We start from the raw sequence: 14,119 nt of genomic DNA, 5'->3' as shown, positions 1-14,119 counted from the left end.
CCTTATTGCCGCGTCACCGCCCGGCCCCGGCCCCGCCGGCAGCGCCGCCTCAGTCCCGGAGGGAGAAGTCGAAGGGCTGGAAGTCGCGGCGGAAGGCGCGGGCCTGCGCCGCCTCCTCGGGCTGCGGGGCCGCGCACTGGCGCCAATCCGCGCGCTGCGGCAGCGCCAGCACCGCCTCGCTCGCCAGCACCGCCCTGCAACACAGTGACGTCACACCGCCGCCCGTGACGTCACGCCGCCCGCGGGGAGGGAGGGGAGCGGCACCCACCTGCCGAACTGCAGCGGGAACCGGCCGCGGATGCGGTGGAACAGCTTCTCCCCCGTGTCCAGCTCCACGTAGAAATAGGGCATGCCCGGCTGCGCTACCTGCGGGGACAGCGGGACGGGCTGGGAATGGGGGAATGGGGGAATGGGGCACGGGGCGGGCTGGGAATGGGGCAATGGGGGAACGGGGCACGGGGCGGGCTGGGAATGGGGGAATGGGGCACCGGGCGGGCTGGGAATGGGGGAATGGGGCACGGGGCGGGCTGGGAATGGGGAAATGGGGGAACGGGGCACGGGGCAGGCTGGGAATGGGGCACCGGGCGGGCTGGGAATCGCTGAATCAATCTGGCTGCAAAAGGCCTCCTGGAGCATCGAGTCCAACCTGTGACCCATCACCACCCAGAGCACTGAGTGCCACGGCCAGTCCTGCCTTGGACACTTCCAGGGGTGGAGACTCCAAACCTCCCCTGGCAGCCCCTTCCAAAGCCTGACCACTCTTCCTGGGGGAAGAGACATCAGCTCTGAGAAGAGAGCAGATGTGTGTCCCAACTGCCCTCTCTTTAGGGAGGAAAGGTGTCTCAGACCTGTGCAGAGATGGTGGGAGCTCACACAGTACCTTCAACAGCAGGAAGGAGTGATGGGTCGCTTCCTGCCGGGAGCACCAGTGGGTGATGCACCCTGGGCACTACTGTAGTTTTGTTGTGGTTTAATTCTGCAGCAGTGACCACAGTTACTAAAGGATGGAACCAGCAGGTCTGGTCATCCTGACCCTCGGCACCCCAGACTAGCACAGCACAGTTTTAGAGGAAGAAAAGCCTGTGAAAAGGCTACACTCACACATTTCAGCTGAGAAATCAGCCTGCCAACATCAGCTTGCCAACAGCTACAGTGGCTTAGAAAGAGACCAAGGGCACAGCTGCTGCTTCTGGCTCCTGCTGCAGGTCAGGTCTCTCTGTGACCACAGCACAAACAACCCCTGTGACACTGCAGACTCACTGCTCTGACAGAACAGGAAGATTTCTTTCCAGTTCTTACTCAAGGGAACTTAAAACTACCTGATGTACTGAAAAGAGGGTTGGGGTTTGGTACCAGAAGAAATTAATTCAGCAAGCCCTACACATAACTTGGACTAATATTCAGCTAAATACATCTGTTGTCCATGGGAACTTCCCTCAGAACAGAATCCACCTGGCACATCCCCAGATAAAGTCTCTGCCTCCAACAGCTTAACCCTACCCTACAAAGTGACCTCAGAGGAAATCAGGAGCCTGAGCAGGACAGGGGGAAAGGAACAGGTGAAATCTGCCCTCATACTTGCGTGATATCCGAGTGCTCTGGGATCTCTAACAATTCAATCTGTTGTTCCTGTGCTTGTGTAATAAAAGACTCTTTAATGTCTTCAGAAGTACAGAGGTCCAGTGGGATGGGAATCACCTGGAGAGAGAAGGTATTTTCATAAAGAGAAGACAAGACAAAGCAGGCACTTGCAGAAAGCCATCAGTGCATCACTGGAGCTGTGTGCTCCTCAGTACAGCTCAGCCTCATCACACAAGACAGGTGAGCACCCATCTCTACAGGCTTAAACTCATGAGATTTTGTTTCTGTAGGAGCTGAACAAATTGCTGAAAACTGAAAGCTTGAAGTTCTCAGCACTGCCTTCTCCTTTCTGATCTCTGTGGTAGTTCTGGTACAGTTCTGATGCACTCACAGATCTGCCACATACAGAAACCACCACAATAAACCCCTAAATGTCCCTTCCACTTCATCAGGGCTTTATATTCAGTGTGAGTTTACACTCTCCCAGCATGACACCCAAACCATACCTGTAGCTGCAGATGTTGACTCCTATAGTTTCTTTCAAATAGGACATATCTCTTTCCCTTGCTTCTGAAAAATTCCTTTAGGGCAGCCTTGTACTTGGTCACTTCTTCCAGCACCTCTGAGGACAAGTCCACCACTGACTGATAGTGCCCAATAGGCAAAATCAGAACGTGGTCAGGCAACAAGCCCCCTTTGGCCAGGGCAAGGTAGCACTAGGGTGAAACAATACACACCAGTTACTCACTGCAAGCAGCACACACCCACCATGCTGTGGGAATTCACTCTCTGACTACTCATTCCAAGCCTCAGGAACAGGAGAGTCTTCTCCTCTATGTTGCTTAGCAGAGATTGTTTATTAGCAATTTTATTGGAGTTTATTTTTATCCCGAATTTATTAATTACTAGAGGAATGAGAAAAAGAGAGGGACTGCCAAAGAACAAACAACCAGTATCTCTGGAATGCTAGAGTATGTCTTGTCTGCAGGAAAGCAGCTGAGTGGACTTCACTGTGGCCAGAATTTCTTAACTCTGACACGACATTCCATTTAAAATTATAAACAAAGCCTGTGGACAAACCTGTCCCTGTAGCAGTTTGAAGTGGATTGTGCTACAGAGGAGCAATAGCTTTAAGCAAAGTGCAGTGAATTAACCTCCAAGATGTACTTCAAGATGTTGACTTGGAAGGTGTCTTATCTTCTGTTTCATCTGCATATAACCAACCTGGGACCAATCATCCCAGGGAGATCCTGCACAACTCCAGACAGTGCATCCTGCTGCCAAAGCAGGTCCCAGTTTACACTGAGCTCCAGCTGGAAAAGTTCTGCCAGATGGTAACACAGGGCTGGCACAGCAAAAGTGTTCTGACACCAGAATCCAGCTTTGCTGCTGGGGCAAAACTGAGCCATGCTCCACCTTTAAGAGTTTATGTCTGAAAACAAACCCAAGAGCCAGCTGCAAATAAAGTTTGGTTAGTGTTTTACATTTAAAATTGGAGGCTGGTACTTTACCATGTCTTGGCAGGATTCTGACACAGGTACTTACGTGTGTGCCAATGCTGACCACCAGGTGCTTCTCCACCTCGGGGCTGGCCAGGCAGAACCAGCAGGGCCCCGTGGGCTGTGCTTTTTGGGAAAGGAAACAAGGATTAGCACAAGGAATATCTGCCAGAACACAGAAGACCTGTTGTTTTCCATCCACCCTTCCCAGCTGATGCAGTGCTGAAGGAGCTGGAAGGACACAGCTCCTGGAAGCAGGTCTGGTCAGGAGACTGGTGCCTCTGGGAAATTCCAGCAAGGAAGGAGGTGGAACTCACACCCTGCTGACTGCCATTCTCACTGAGTGCTCTATCCTAATGAAAGAGCACTAATTCCAAGAGCTCAGTAGTTACAGCTCACTAATAAGAAAGCACCAGCAAATTTAAACAACAAATCAAACTGAGGTAAAATCACTGCTTAGGCACAGACACTGTCAAACACTTCTCAGTTCTGGCCTATTCACACATTCATAACACAGGGACTCACACCTAAACTGATTCCTGGGCTGAGCTTTGTGACACTGCCACTGTCACACTGAGAGGCCAGTCTAGTTCAGAGGGTGAACAGCAGCAGCCCAACCAAAACCACCACAGACCCAACAAGCTTTTAAACTATTGCCTTTGACTCCTCTTTAACCTATTGAAACCTCCATCCTTCTGCACTGCCCTGGTGCCTGGCACAGTGACAGAGCTCCCTGGCAAGCTGACACATCCAGCTCCACAGTCTGAGGAAGGTGGAGAGACAATCCAATGGCTCCAGGGAAGAGCTCAGGAAAAAAACAGCCACATACTTACGGGGTTTTTTGGCTTGCTTAGGCTGGGACTCCCCTCTCTCCTTCCCTTCTGAGGGACGTTTTTTTCCCTGCTGCTTGTTCAAGTCAAAGAAAAATTGAGAAGCTGGTTCTTCCTGTTCAGGAAATGAAAAGTGAAGCCCATTGGAACAGCATCACAGAGAGTGACAGGACATACAGGAACTTGATTTTTCCTGAATAGGTGTGAACCATCTTTGAAAAGCATCAATATCACCCCAACAGCAAGGTTGGAAACCCCCCCTCCAAGATCATCAAGTTCAACCTGTGACCCATCACTATCCTGTCCCCCAGCCCAGAGCACTGAGTGCCACAGCCAGTCTTGGACACCTCAAGGGATGGGGACTCCAAACCTCCCTGGGCAGCCCCTTCCAACAACAACCCTCTCTGTGAAGAAATTCTTTCTTCATATCCTGGAAAAGAATGAACTGAGCTCCCCAAGCAGCAGACTTGACACTTTGTCCTGTTGCTACAGGCCCTACTTAAAAATCTGTCCCCATCTTTCCTACAGTCCTCCTTTAGGACTGAAAGGCCACAATAAGGTCTTCCCAGAGCCTTCTCATCCCCAGGTGATCCCCCAACTCTCCCAGCCTGTCTGCACAGCAGAGGGGCTCCAGCCCTTGAACATCTCTGTGGCCTCCTTTGGATCTGCTCTAACAGTTCCACATCTTTCCTGTGCTGAGGACCCCAGACCAGCACTGCAGGTGGGGTCTCACCAGAGCAGAGCAGAGGTGCAGAATTAGCTCCCCTGACCTGCCCACGCTGTGGGATGAGCCCAGGACACGACTGGCTTGAGAATCATGGAATCACAGAATTGATTGGGTTGGAAAAGACCTCTGAGATCATCAAGTCCAACCCTTGGGCCAACTCCAGTCCCTTTACCAGATCATGGCACTCAGTGCCACGGCCAAGCTCAGTTGAAAAACCTCCAGGGATGCGGAATCCACCCCCTCTCTGGGCAGCCCATTCCAATGCCTGAGCACTCTCTCTGCAAAGAATTTTTTCTGCTCTCCAACTTCAATTTCCCCTGGCAGAGCTTGAGCCCATCGTGCCCCTTTGTCCTATTGCTGAGTGCCTGGGAGAAGAGACCAACCCCCACCTGGCCAGAACTTCCCTTCAGGCAGTTCCAGACAGTGCTGAGGTCACCTCTGAGCCTCCTCTTCTCCAGGCTAAACACCCCCAGCTCCCTCAGCCTCTCCCCACAGCACTTGTGCTCCAGTCCCTTCTCCAGCCTCGTTGCTCTTCTCTGGCCCCGCTCCAGCCCCTCAATCTCTTGCCTCAGCTGAGGGGCCCAGAACTGAACACAACACTCAAGGTGTGACCTCCCCAAGGCAGAGTCCAGGGGAAGGGTCACTGCGCCCTGGGCCTGCTGGCCACACTATTTTTGATACAGGCCAGGATCCCACTGGCCTTCTTGGCCACCTGGGCACACTGTTGGCTCCTGTTGAGCTTCCTGTCCCTCAGTCCCCCCAAGTCCCTTTCTGCCTGGCTGCTCTCCAGCCACTCTGTGCCTAGCCTGGAGCACTGCAGGGGGTTGGTGTGGCCAAAGGGCAGGACCTGCACTTGGCCTTGTTGAACTTCATCCCATTGGAATCAGCCCATCTCTCAAGTCTATCCAGATCCCTCTGCAGAGCCCTCCTGCCTTCCAGCAGGTTGACATTCCCTCCCAACTTGGTGTCAGCAGCAAATTTGCTGATGATGGACTCAATCCCCTTATCTAAATCATCAATAAAGATGTTAAACAGGACTGGACCCAACACAGACCCCTGGGGAACACCACTAGTGACCAGCCCCCAGCTGGATGCAGCTCCATTCACCAGCAATCTCTGGGCCCGGCCCTCCAGCCAGCTCCTAATCCAGGAGAGGGTACACTTGTCCCAGCCATGGGCACACCAACCCACCACACAATCTGGTTGATGCAAACAGCTCACACAGAACCCTGAGGTGCTTCAGACAGAGACACCCAAAGGGAAAGCCCAGCAGTGCTCTGGGCTCCCTGAGCACAGAGGGAGCACAGGGAGCAGTACCTCAGCCCTGGCCTTGGCGGCCTCCCTGCGCAGTTTGCGGTACGGATTCTCAGTGACATCCTGCGGCTGCTTCACCAGCTCCGCGGGCTCCATGGCGCTCATGGGCACGATGCTGAAGGCGTACAGGTACTGGGGCAAGCACAGGGGGCTCAGGGGCAGCAGCTGCCAGGGCTGCACCCTGGGCACATCACACACCAGCCCCACCACCCCGGACAGCCCCACACAGCTCAGCAGATCAGGGAATGGCAAAACACCCCCCCCAGAGCCACCAGGTGTTTGTGGAGTGCTCCCAAGGGCTCACTGCTTTCACTTTAAAGAAAGATCCCTTTGAAAAGCACCAGTGTATCCCACATGGTGAAGAAACAACCTTGATCCTTGCCCCTTTCCAGGCCACCTTTCTGTCCAGAACCATTTTTGTTACCAGGTCTGGACCCTGTGCATTTTTAACCACTACCAACCCATCCTTTTGTACCAATATTCAGTAACTTTAGCGAGGGGAGAAGAGAAACAGGTTAAAAAAAAACACAAAACCCAGCCCCTTCCCATCCCAGAAGTTTGTTACTTTCAGTGATTTGTGCCTCAGAACTCATCTTGCATCACTCACCCTTCTGACACAACAGGCAAATGGTACCTATTACTCAAGTAATAGATACTTCCACTTGAGCCAAGCCTTTAAGTCCTGATGCTGTCCTTTACCTGGCCAAAGCTGGACTTGTTGCCCTACCACCTCTACTTGAGAAAAGAAGAAAGATTCAAGGATATCAGTACCTTTTTCTTGCTTGTGTTGCCAACATCAGCAAGTGCAATAAACCTGGTCACATGCTGTGGGGTCTCCTGTAGCACTGTGTGATTTCTGTAAGGAAGCAAAGCACAAAAAGACACTCAGACAGCACTTCAGTCTTCCTGTGTTCTCTAAAAACTGAACTCTTACTAGAAAACAAATGAGATTCCACATGAGCTCACAAACCTGTAAGGAAGTCTTTCGTAATAGGCCTTCTCCAGGGCAGCAAAGTGGTACCTTGGCTTGAGACTTGCAGCCAGATCTGATACCAGCTTGGAGCCACACTTCTTGGTGTCTATTTCTCCCTACAAAACACAAGCCAAGTTTTATTTAAACCTGTTAGAGTGCAGGGAAAAGAAAATTTTATACAGAACTCCATGTTGGATGTGTCGTATAGTGATTGCCATTCCTTGGAAGTGGGGAAGAAAAACCCCAAGGGGTTTGAGCTTTTATTTCGAACCAGAGCCTACTCAGTTATTCAAAGTTGCATCCACTTGTGTCATCAATCCAAGTCTGTGAGGATCTCAGTGCATAAGGGACTCTTTAAAAAACCAAGATCAGGGAAGGTTCTTCATGCTTTTAGACTGAGCATCGTATCTCTTTTTGGATGTTGGGAGAAACTGAGAGGAAGCTTTTGCCATGTGTGCAGCCTTGCTCTCCAGGGAAGTTTCAGATCATCCGAACTTGCAACTGGAAAATCACTTCTGTTGAGGAATATTAACAACACAAAACTGGGCACAAATGAAAAAACATCCTCAAAGTCCAGACAGAGAGGAAGAACCAGACCAGATGAGCTGAGAAAATAAACACCAAAATGCTTTAAAAGTCTGGAAAGGGGGGAAAAAGAACATCAATGTCTAGTGGTAATGGAGATGCTTAGGGAACAGCATTCCTTCTTGGAGAGCAGCAGCTTCATCCCACAGCAACTGCAACTGACTGAACCTGGAGCAACATTTGTGATGCCACTCACTTGGATTTTCCAGGCAGGGACAGATAAAACCCCCTGAAGTTTCAAACCATCCCCTTCCCTTCAGTCCTTCTTTTCTGAACAACCAGAACTGTCCCTTTTTTAACTCCCAGCTTTCTGAAGCACTCGGACACAACCCAAGAGCCCAAACCACCACTGTGAACAAGGACAATCCTTCATCCAATCCAGCTGGAAACCAGGACCCACCACACTCACCGCGCTGTTGGCAAAGGTGCCCACGTCTCTGGGCCAGGGGGAGGTCAGCAGTATATCCACTCCTCTGAAGTTTGGGCTGGACAACAAGGATGCCTTGAGCTCTGCCACGTCCTTGGCACTGAAGCTGTGGGCGGGCGCCGGCTGCTCCTGCGCCTCCGTCCCGCTCAGGTAGGCGACCTGCAGCCCCGAGCAGCCAGTGAACAGGCCCCGGCGCCCTGCGGGGACAGGGGACACTGCTGTGGGACATGGGGACACTGGGACACTGCTGTGGGGACATGGGGACACTGCTGTGGGGACATGGGGACACTGCTGTGGGGACACGGGGACATGGGGACACTGCTGTGGGGACAGGGGACACTGCTGCGGGGACATGGGGACACTGGGACACTGCTGTGGGGACATGGGGACACAGGGACACTGCTGTGGGGACATGGGGACAGTGCTGTGGGGACACGGGGACATGGGGACACTGCTGTGGGGACATGGGGGCACTGCTGTGGGGACATGGGGACACTGGGACACTGCTGTGGGGACACGGGGACATGGGGACACTGCTGTGGGGACAGGGGACAGTGCTGTGGGGACATGGGGACACTGGGACACTGCTGTGGGGACATGGGGACCTGCTGTGGGGACATGGGGACACTGGGACACTGCTGTGGGGACAGGGACAGTGCTGTGGGGACAGGGGACAGTGCTGTGGGGACATGGGGACACTGCTGTGGGGACAGGGGACACTGGGACACTGCTGTGGGGACACGGGGACATGGGGACACTGCTGTGGGGACAGGGGACAGTGCTGTGGGGACATGGGGACATGGGGACAGTGCTGCGGGGACATGGGGACACTGGTACACTGCTGTGGGGACATGGGGACACTGCTGTGGGGACATGGGGACACTGCTGCGAGGACACGGGGACACTGCTGCGAGGACACGGGGACACAGGGGACAGTGCTGCGGGGACATGGGGACACTGCTGCGGGGACATGGGGACACTGCTGCGGGGACACTGCTGTGGGGACACATGGGACACGGGGGACACTGCTGTGGGGACACATGGGACACGGGGGACACTGCTGTGGGGACATGGGGACAGGGGACAGTGCTGTGGGGACACAGGGGACACTGCTGTGGGGACACTGCTGTGGGGACACGGGGACACTGCTGCTGAACAGGCCCCAGCGCCCTGCAGGGACAGGGGACACTGCTGTCGGGACACAGGGGACACTGCTGTGGGGACATGGGGACACTGCTGTGGGGACACGGGGACAGTGCTGCGGGGACACGGGGACACAGGGGACAGTGCTGCGGGGACATGGGGACACTGCTGCGAGGACACGGGGACACTGCTGCGAGGACACGGGGACACTGCTGCGAGGACACGGGGACACAGGGGACAGTGCTGCGGGGACATGGGGACACTGCTGCGGGGACATGGGGACACTGCTGCGGGGACACGGGGATACAGGGGACACTGCTGTGGGGACACATGGGACACGGGGGACACTGCTGTGGAGACATGGGGACAGGGGACAGTGCTGTGGGGACACAGGGGACACTGCTGTGGGGACACTGCTGTGGGGACATGGGGACATGGGGACACTGCTGCTGAACAGGCCCCAGCGCCCTGCAGGGACAGGGGACACTGCTGTCAGGACACAGGGGACACTGCTGTGGGGACATGGGGACACTGCTGTGGGGACACGGGGACACTGCTGCGGGGACACGGGGACACTGCTGCGGGGACAGTGCTGCGGGGACATGGGGACACTGCTGCGGGGACATGGGGACACTGCTGCGGGGACACGGGGACACTGCTGCGGGGACACGGGGACACTGCTGCGGGGACATGGGGACACTGCTGCGGGGACACGGGGACACTGCTGCGGGGACACGGGGACATGGGGACACTGCTGCGGGGACAGGGGACACTGCTGCGGGGACACAGGGATAGTGCTGCGGGGACACAGGGACAGGGGTCACGGGGGGCACTGCTGTGGGGACATGGGGGACAGTGCTGTGGAGACACGGGGGACAGACAACCCCATCTTCTCTGTTCCCAGAAACATCAGCACAACCCCATTCTCTGCTCCCTGAAACATCAGCACAACCCCCTTCTCTGCTCCCTGTAACATCAGCACAACCCCCTTCTCTGCTCCCTGTAACATCAGCACAACCCCCTTCTCTGCTCCCTGTCTGTTCAGACAATCCCCTGTCTTCTCTCTCCTCCCTCCCATCTTGCTTCCCAGAAATCCACCCAAAGCTTGACAGGAAGGCTGAGTGACAGAAGCCAGTGCAAGAGCATCTACTTTTGTCCTGGTGATCAGGTGGCACTGTGAAAAAATGTTTTTTCCCCTCAGCTCTGGTGTGGTTTCATCACCTGTAGCTGACACTTGTGGCTGTACTGGAGCAGCAGAGGGAACACAGCTAAGTCATGTTCAAGGACAAACCCTTCCCCACACAGACAGGGAATAAGGTGCCCTCAAAGCAGGGCAACCAATACTCCTTTCAAACATTATTCCTTTTTGTTGGAAGCTCAGTGTTAGAGAAACAAAAAAACCCAAAACCAGCAGGGTTTTCTTTCACATTTTACACAGACTGTATCGAGTTCAACTCCAGTCTAAACCACAGGAAAAAAATGCCACCTTAAAATTTCCAGGAAAAGGAAAGCAGTGAAGTGGGAAGATCAGAAAATACCCATGGAAGCCCCAGGAGGCAAATGCAGCTCCCTGAGGCCAGACTCCCCCAGCCTTACCCAGGTAGGTGATGTTCTCAGCCAGCTCACAGCCACTGACATCAGGAAAGTAGCTCAGGGTGTCCTGGTTGTTGGCACCGAGCACGTAGGTCGGGATTGGAGCTGAGGGAAAAAGCCTCGAGCAGTCAGGCAGCTCTGATCCCACATTTCCCAGGAATCACGGCAGGAAACCCAGCCAGCCAGACCCCCCACACCTCTGCAATGCCAAGGAGCAGGGAGTGCAGGACAAGGAACCTCCCTGCAGAGGAAGGTCCCGCAGCTGCAGGCAGAGAACACCCCCTGCTCTGACCACACTCCCTGCCTGGGTAAGATCAGCTCCAAAGTGATTCCCAGCCCCAAAAACAGGGATGTTCCCTGGCAATGCCAAGGAACACCAGACACAGAGGCAGTGAAAGCCACATCAGTGAGGTTTGTTTCCAAACAAATCCCTCTTTGCCTTTGGTGTGGGGCTGCCCTGCTGGAGGGTGACTGGTTTAACACCATCCACGTGCTGCTCCTGAACTCCAGAGTGGGCTGGGAAGCAGTGCCAGCATCCCAAGGGACGCCAGCATTCCTAAGGATATCGGCATTCCCGGGGGGCAGCAGTATCCCAAGGGACACCAGCGTTCCCGGGGCACTCCAGTGTTCCCAAGGGACACCAGCGTTCCCAGGGCACACCAGCATTCCAAGGGACACCGGCATTCCCGAGGGACACCGGCATTCCCGGGGCACACCGGCATTCCCGGGGCACATCAGAATTCCAAGGGACACCAGAATTCCCGGGGCACATCAGAATTCCCGGGGCACACCAGAATTCCAAGGGAAACCAGAATTCCCGGGGCACACCAGAATTCCCGGGGCACACCAGAATTCCCGGGGCACACCAGAATTCCCGGGGCACACCAAAATTCCAAGGGACACCAGAATTCCCGGGGCACACCAAAATTCCAAGGGACACCAGAATTCCCGGGGCACACCAGAATTCCAAGGGACACCAGAATTCCCGGGGCACACCAAAATTCCAAGGGACACCGGCATTCCCGGGGCACACCGGCATTCCCGGGGCACACCGGCATTCCCGGGGCACACCGGCATTCCCGGGGCACACCGGCATTCCCGGGGCACACCGGCATTCCCGGGGCACACCGGCATTCCCGGGGCACACCGGCATTCCCGAGGGGACACCACCGCCCTCCTCACCTTTCTTGGCCCCCGTACGGTACTCAGCCCACTCTGCCTCGGAGGACGAGCCGAAGAAATTCCCGACGCACAGGAGCATCTGCGAACACCGGGAAAAGCAACATGTGCGCACAGACCCAACACGCACAACGCTGTGCCCGCTCCCGGGACGGGAACGGGAGCCCCGGGGGAACGGGAGCCCCCCGGTGTCTCCCCAGCCTTACGTCGAAGCGGCCGCTCTTGGCCTGCACGGCGCGGACCCGTCCGAAGATGGTCTCCAGCCGGCCCTCCACGTCGCCACACGCCAGCCTGCGGGACACCGCGCGTCAGCACCGGCCCCGCGGCCACCCCCGTCCCAATCCCGCTCCATCCCATCCCATCCCATCCCATCGCGGCCCGGCCCGGTCCCTCACACGCGCAGCGGCGCCGCCATGATGCTCGTCCCGAACCTCCCGCCACTTCCGGGCGCTCCGCCCTCAAGGTTCCGCCCGCCCCGGAGCGCCGCCCTCAAGGTTCCGCCCGCCCCGGAGCGCCGCCCAAAGCGCTCCGCAGGTTCCCACCGAATCCCGGGGAATGAGCGGGAGCACCGGGAATAGGGAATGCCGCTGTTCCAGCCCGCCCCCGGGAACAGCCCGATTGGAACGTGCGTTTAGTGGTGTTACACTGCGCTGTGGCACAACAACGTCCTCAGGCTGTGCCCAGACACCAGCAGAGCTCTCCAGCAAGGGTGGACAACAGGTTATTAATGTATTTATAATATAACACTTTATAAATAGCGATGACTTATTAACAAAGAATACCTTTTACACGGTATTGTTAATGAAATCTTTAGATATTTTTATTAATGTCCTGTGGTACATTCTGAGGCCCAGAGCTGAAATCTGAGTTGACTCTGCTGGGCTTTATTTTATTCCCTCTGTGGTATTGGGAGTGAGACATTCCACATTTCAACAACAGGCGTAAGAAACGTAAAATAACTTTTATTTTTAGCCTCTGTCTCTCTGAACCTTTCAATCTGCTGTTGCTGGGCCTTCCTTCCTTGTTTTCTTTGGATCAATGCAAACTCCTCCACCTTCCTGCTGGAATACTGGGAACAGCCTGAAGGGAAATAAATGTGTGAAGGGTTAAAACTTTTGATGTAAAAAACACGGGTATTTTAAAGAGATGGTTGGGATTTGTTCCAGAGGGGCCTGTCCATCATAGTGAAGGTCTGGCAAAGGTATTTGGGGTGTTTTTAAAAGGCAGACAAGTTTTTGTGCAGCTGATGGATTTCATTTGTCCTGAAGGAGCCACAAAAGAATCCCAGGATGGTTTGAGTTGGAAGGGAGCTTGAAAATGATCTTATTCCAAGTTCTGCCGTGGGCAGGGACACCTTCCACTATCCCAGGCTGCTCCAAGCCCTGTCCAGCCTGGCCTTGGACACTCCCAGGGATGGGGCAGCCACAGCTTCTCTGGGCACCTGTGCCAGGGCCTGGCGCTCCCAACATCCAGCCCAGGTGCTGGTTTGTTACCGACGGGCCGGGCTGAGCCCCGTGCGGGGCCGTGCCCGCTCCCCGGCGGTAACTGCGGGGCCGTGCCCGCTCCCCGGCGGTAACTGCGGGGCCGTGCGTGTTCCCCGGCGGTAACTGCCCGACTCGCGGGCCGCGGAGCCGCTCACCGGCCCCGCTGGAACGGCCGCTCGGCCCCCGCTCCGGCCCCTCCGCCCCTGCTCTGGCCCCGCTCGGGCCGGCCATGAGCGCTCACCCACCGTAGAGGGCTCCGAGCCCCGGCCCCGGGGGCTCCATGGAGCGAGGGCCGCCCTCGGCCGCCTCCCCTCAGAGACACCGAACCATCCCCGCGGCCTCACCCGAGCACGGCGGACCCTCAGCCGCCTCTCAGGAAGGTGGTCCTGCCACCTCCCCTCAGAGACACCGAACCATCCCCGCGGCCTCACCCGAGCACGGCAACCCCTCAGCCGCCCCTCGGCGGCGCCGCCGCGCCCCTCCTGGTTCCCCTCCTGGCTCCCCTCGCCATCGCGGCCCCTCAGCCGCCCGGTCCCGCCGACATCGCGGCCCCTCAGACGCCCCTCAGCCCGGCGATCCTGCCGCCTCCCCTCAGCGGCGACGCCGCCGAGCCCCCTCAGCCGCCTCCCATCTCCATCGCGGCCCCTCAGCCGCCTCCCATCTCCATCGCGGCCCCTCAGCCGCCTCCCATCGCCATCGAGACCCCTCAGCCGCCCGATCCCGCGAGCACGGCGGGCCCTCCCCTCAGTCCGGAGGTCCCTCCCCTCATCGCAGTGCTCCCTCT

The 14,119-nt window shown here is 56.2% G+C and overlaps 1 protein-coding gene and 1 non-coding gene across 2 annotated transcripts; both read right to left on the bottom strand.

The window, feature by feature from the left end:
* Nucleotides 1-16: 16 nt before the first annotated feature.
* CWF19L1 (CWF19 like cell cycle control factor 1) lies at nucleotides 17-12,290 on the bottom strand. The gene is made up of 14 exons (XM_071563636.1): nucleotides 12,247-12,290; nucleotides 12,058-12,142; nucleotides 11,855-11,933; nucleotides 10,676-10,777; nucleotides 7,919-8,133; nucleotides 6,922-7,040; nucleotides 6,723-6,807; nucleotides 5,955-6,083; nucleotides 3,914-4,025; nucleotides 3,127-3,206; nucleotides 2,088-2,297; nucleotides 1,579-1,698; nucleotides 269-366; nucleotides 17-194 (listed from the first exon to the last, which is right to left on the bottom strand). Exons 1-14 carry the CDS (start codon nucleotides 12,264-12,266, stop codon nucleotides 50-52), a joined length of 1,599 nt encoding a protein of 532 aa, XP_071419737.1. The 5' UTR covers nucleotides 12,267-12,290; the 3' UTR covers nucleotides 17-49.
* LOC139676049 (small nucleolar RNA SNORA12) lies at nucleotides 1,864-2,003 on the bottom strand. Its single transcript, XR_011698580.1, has one exon. It is a non-coding gene; the product is annotated as a small nucleolar RNA SNORA12 (small nucleolar RNA).
* Nucleotides 12,291-14,119: the final 1,829 nt, after the last annotated feature.

The sequence above is a fragment of the Pithys albifrons genome, chromosome 9, assembly GCF_047495875.1.
Source record: "Pithys albifrons albifrons isolate INPA30051 chromosome 9, PitAlb_v1, whole genome shotgun sequence".
Taxonomy (NCBI): Eukaryota; Metazoa; Chordata; class Aves; order Passeriformes; family Thamnophilidae; genus Pithys; species Pithys albifrons.
Note: the sequence above shows the minus strand (reverse complement) of the source record. Positions and strands in the feature narration are given on the sequence as shown.

Excerpts from the sequence above, each read along its gene's own strand:
- CWF19L1 (XM_071563636.1), bottom strand. The coding sequence starts at position 12,266 with ATGGCGGCGCCGCTGCGCGT. Across the intron at positions 3,207-3,913 it reads TAAGCAAGCCAAAAAACCCC|CACAGCCCACGGGGCCCTGC; the intron begins GTAAGTATGTGG and ends TTTCCCAAAAAG. Across the intron at positions 367-1,578 it reads AGCACTCGGATATCACGCAA|GTAGCGCAGCCGGGCATGCC; the intron begins GTATGAGGGCAG and ends CTGTCCCCGCAG.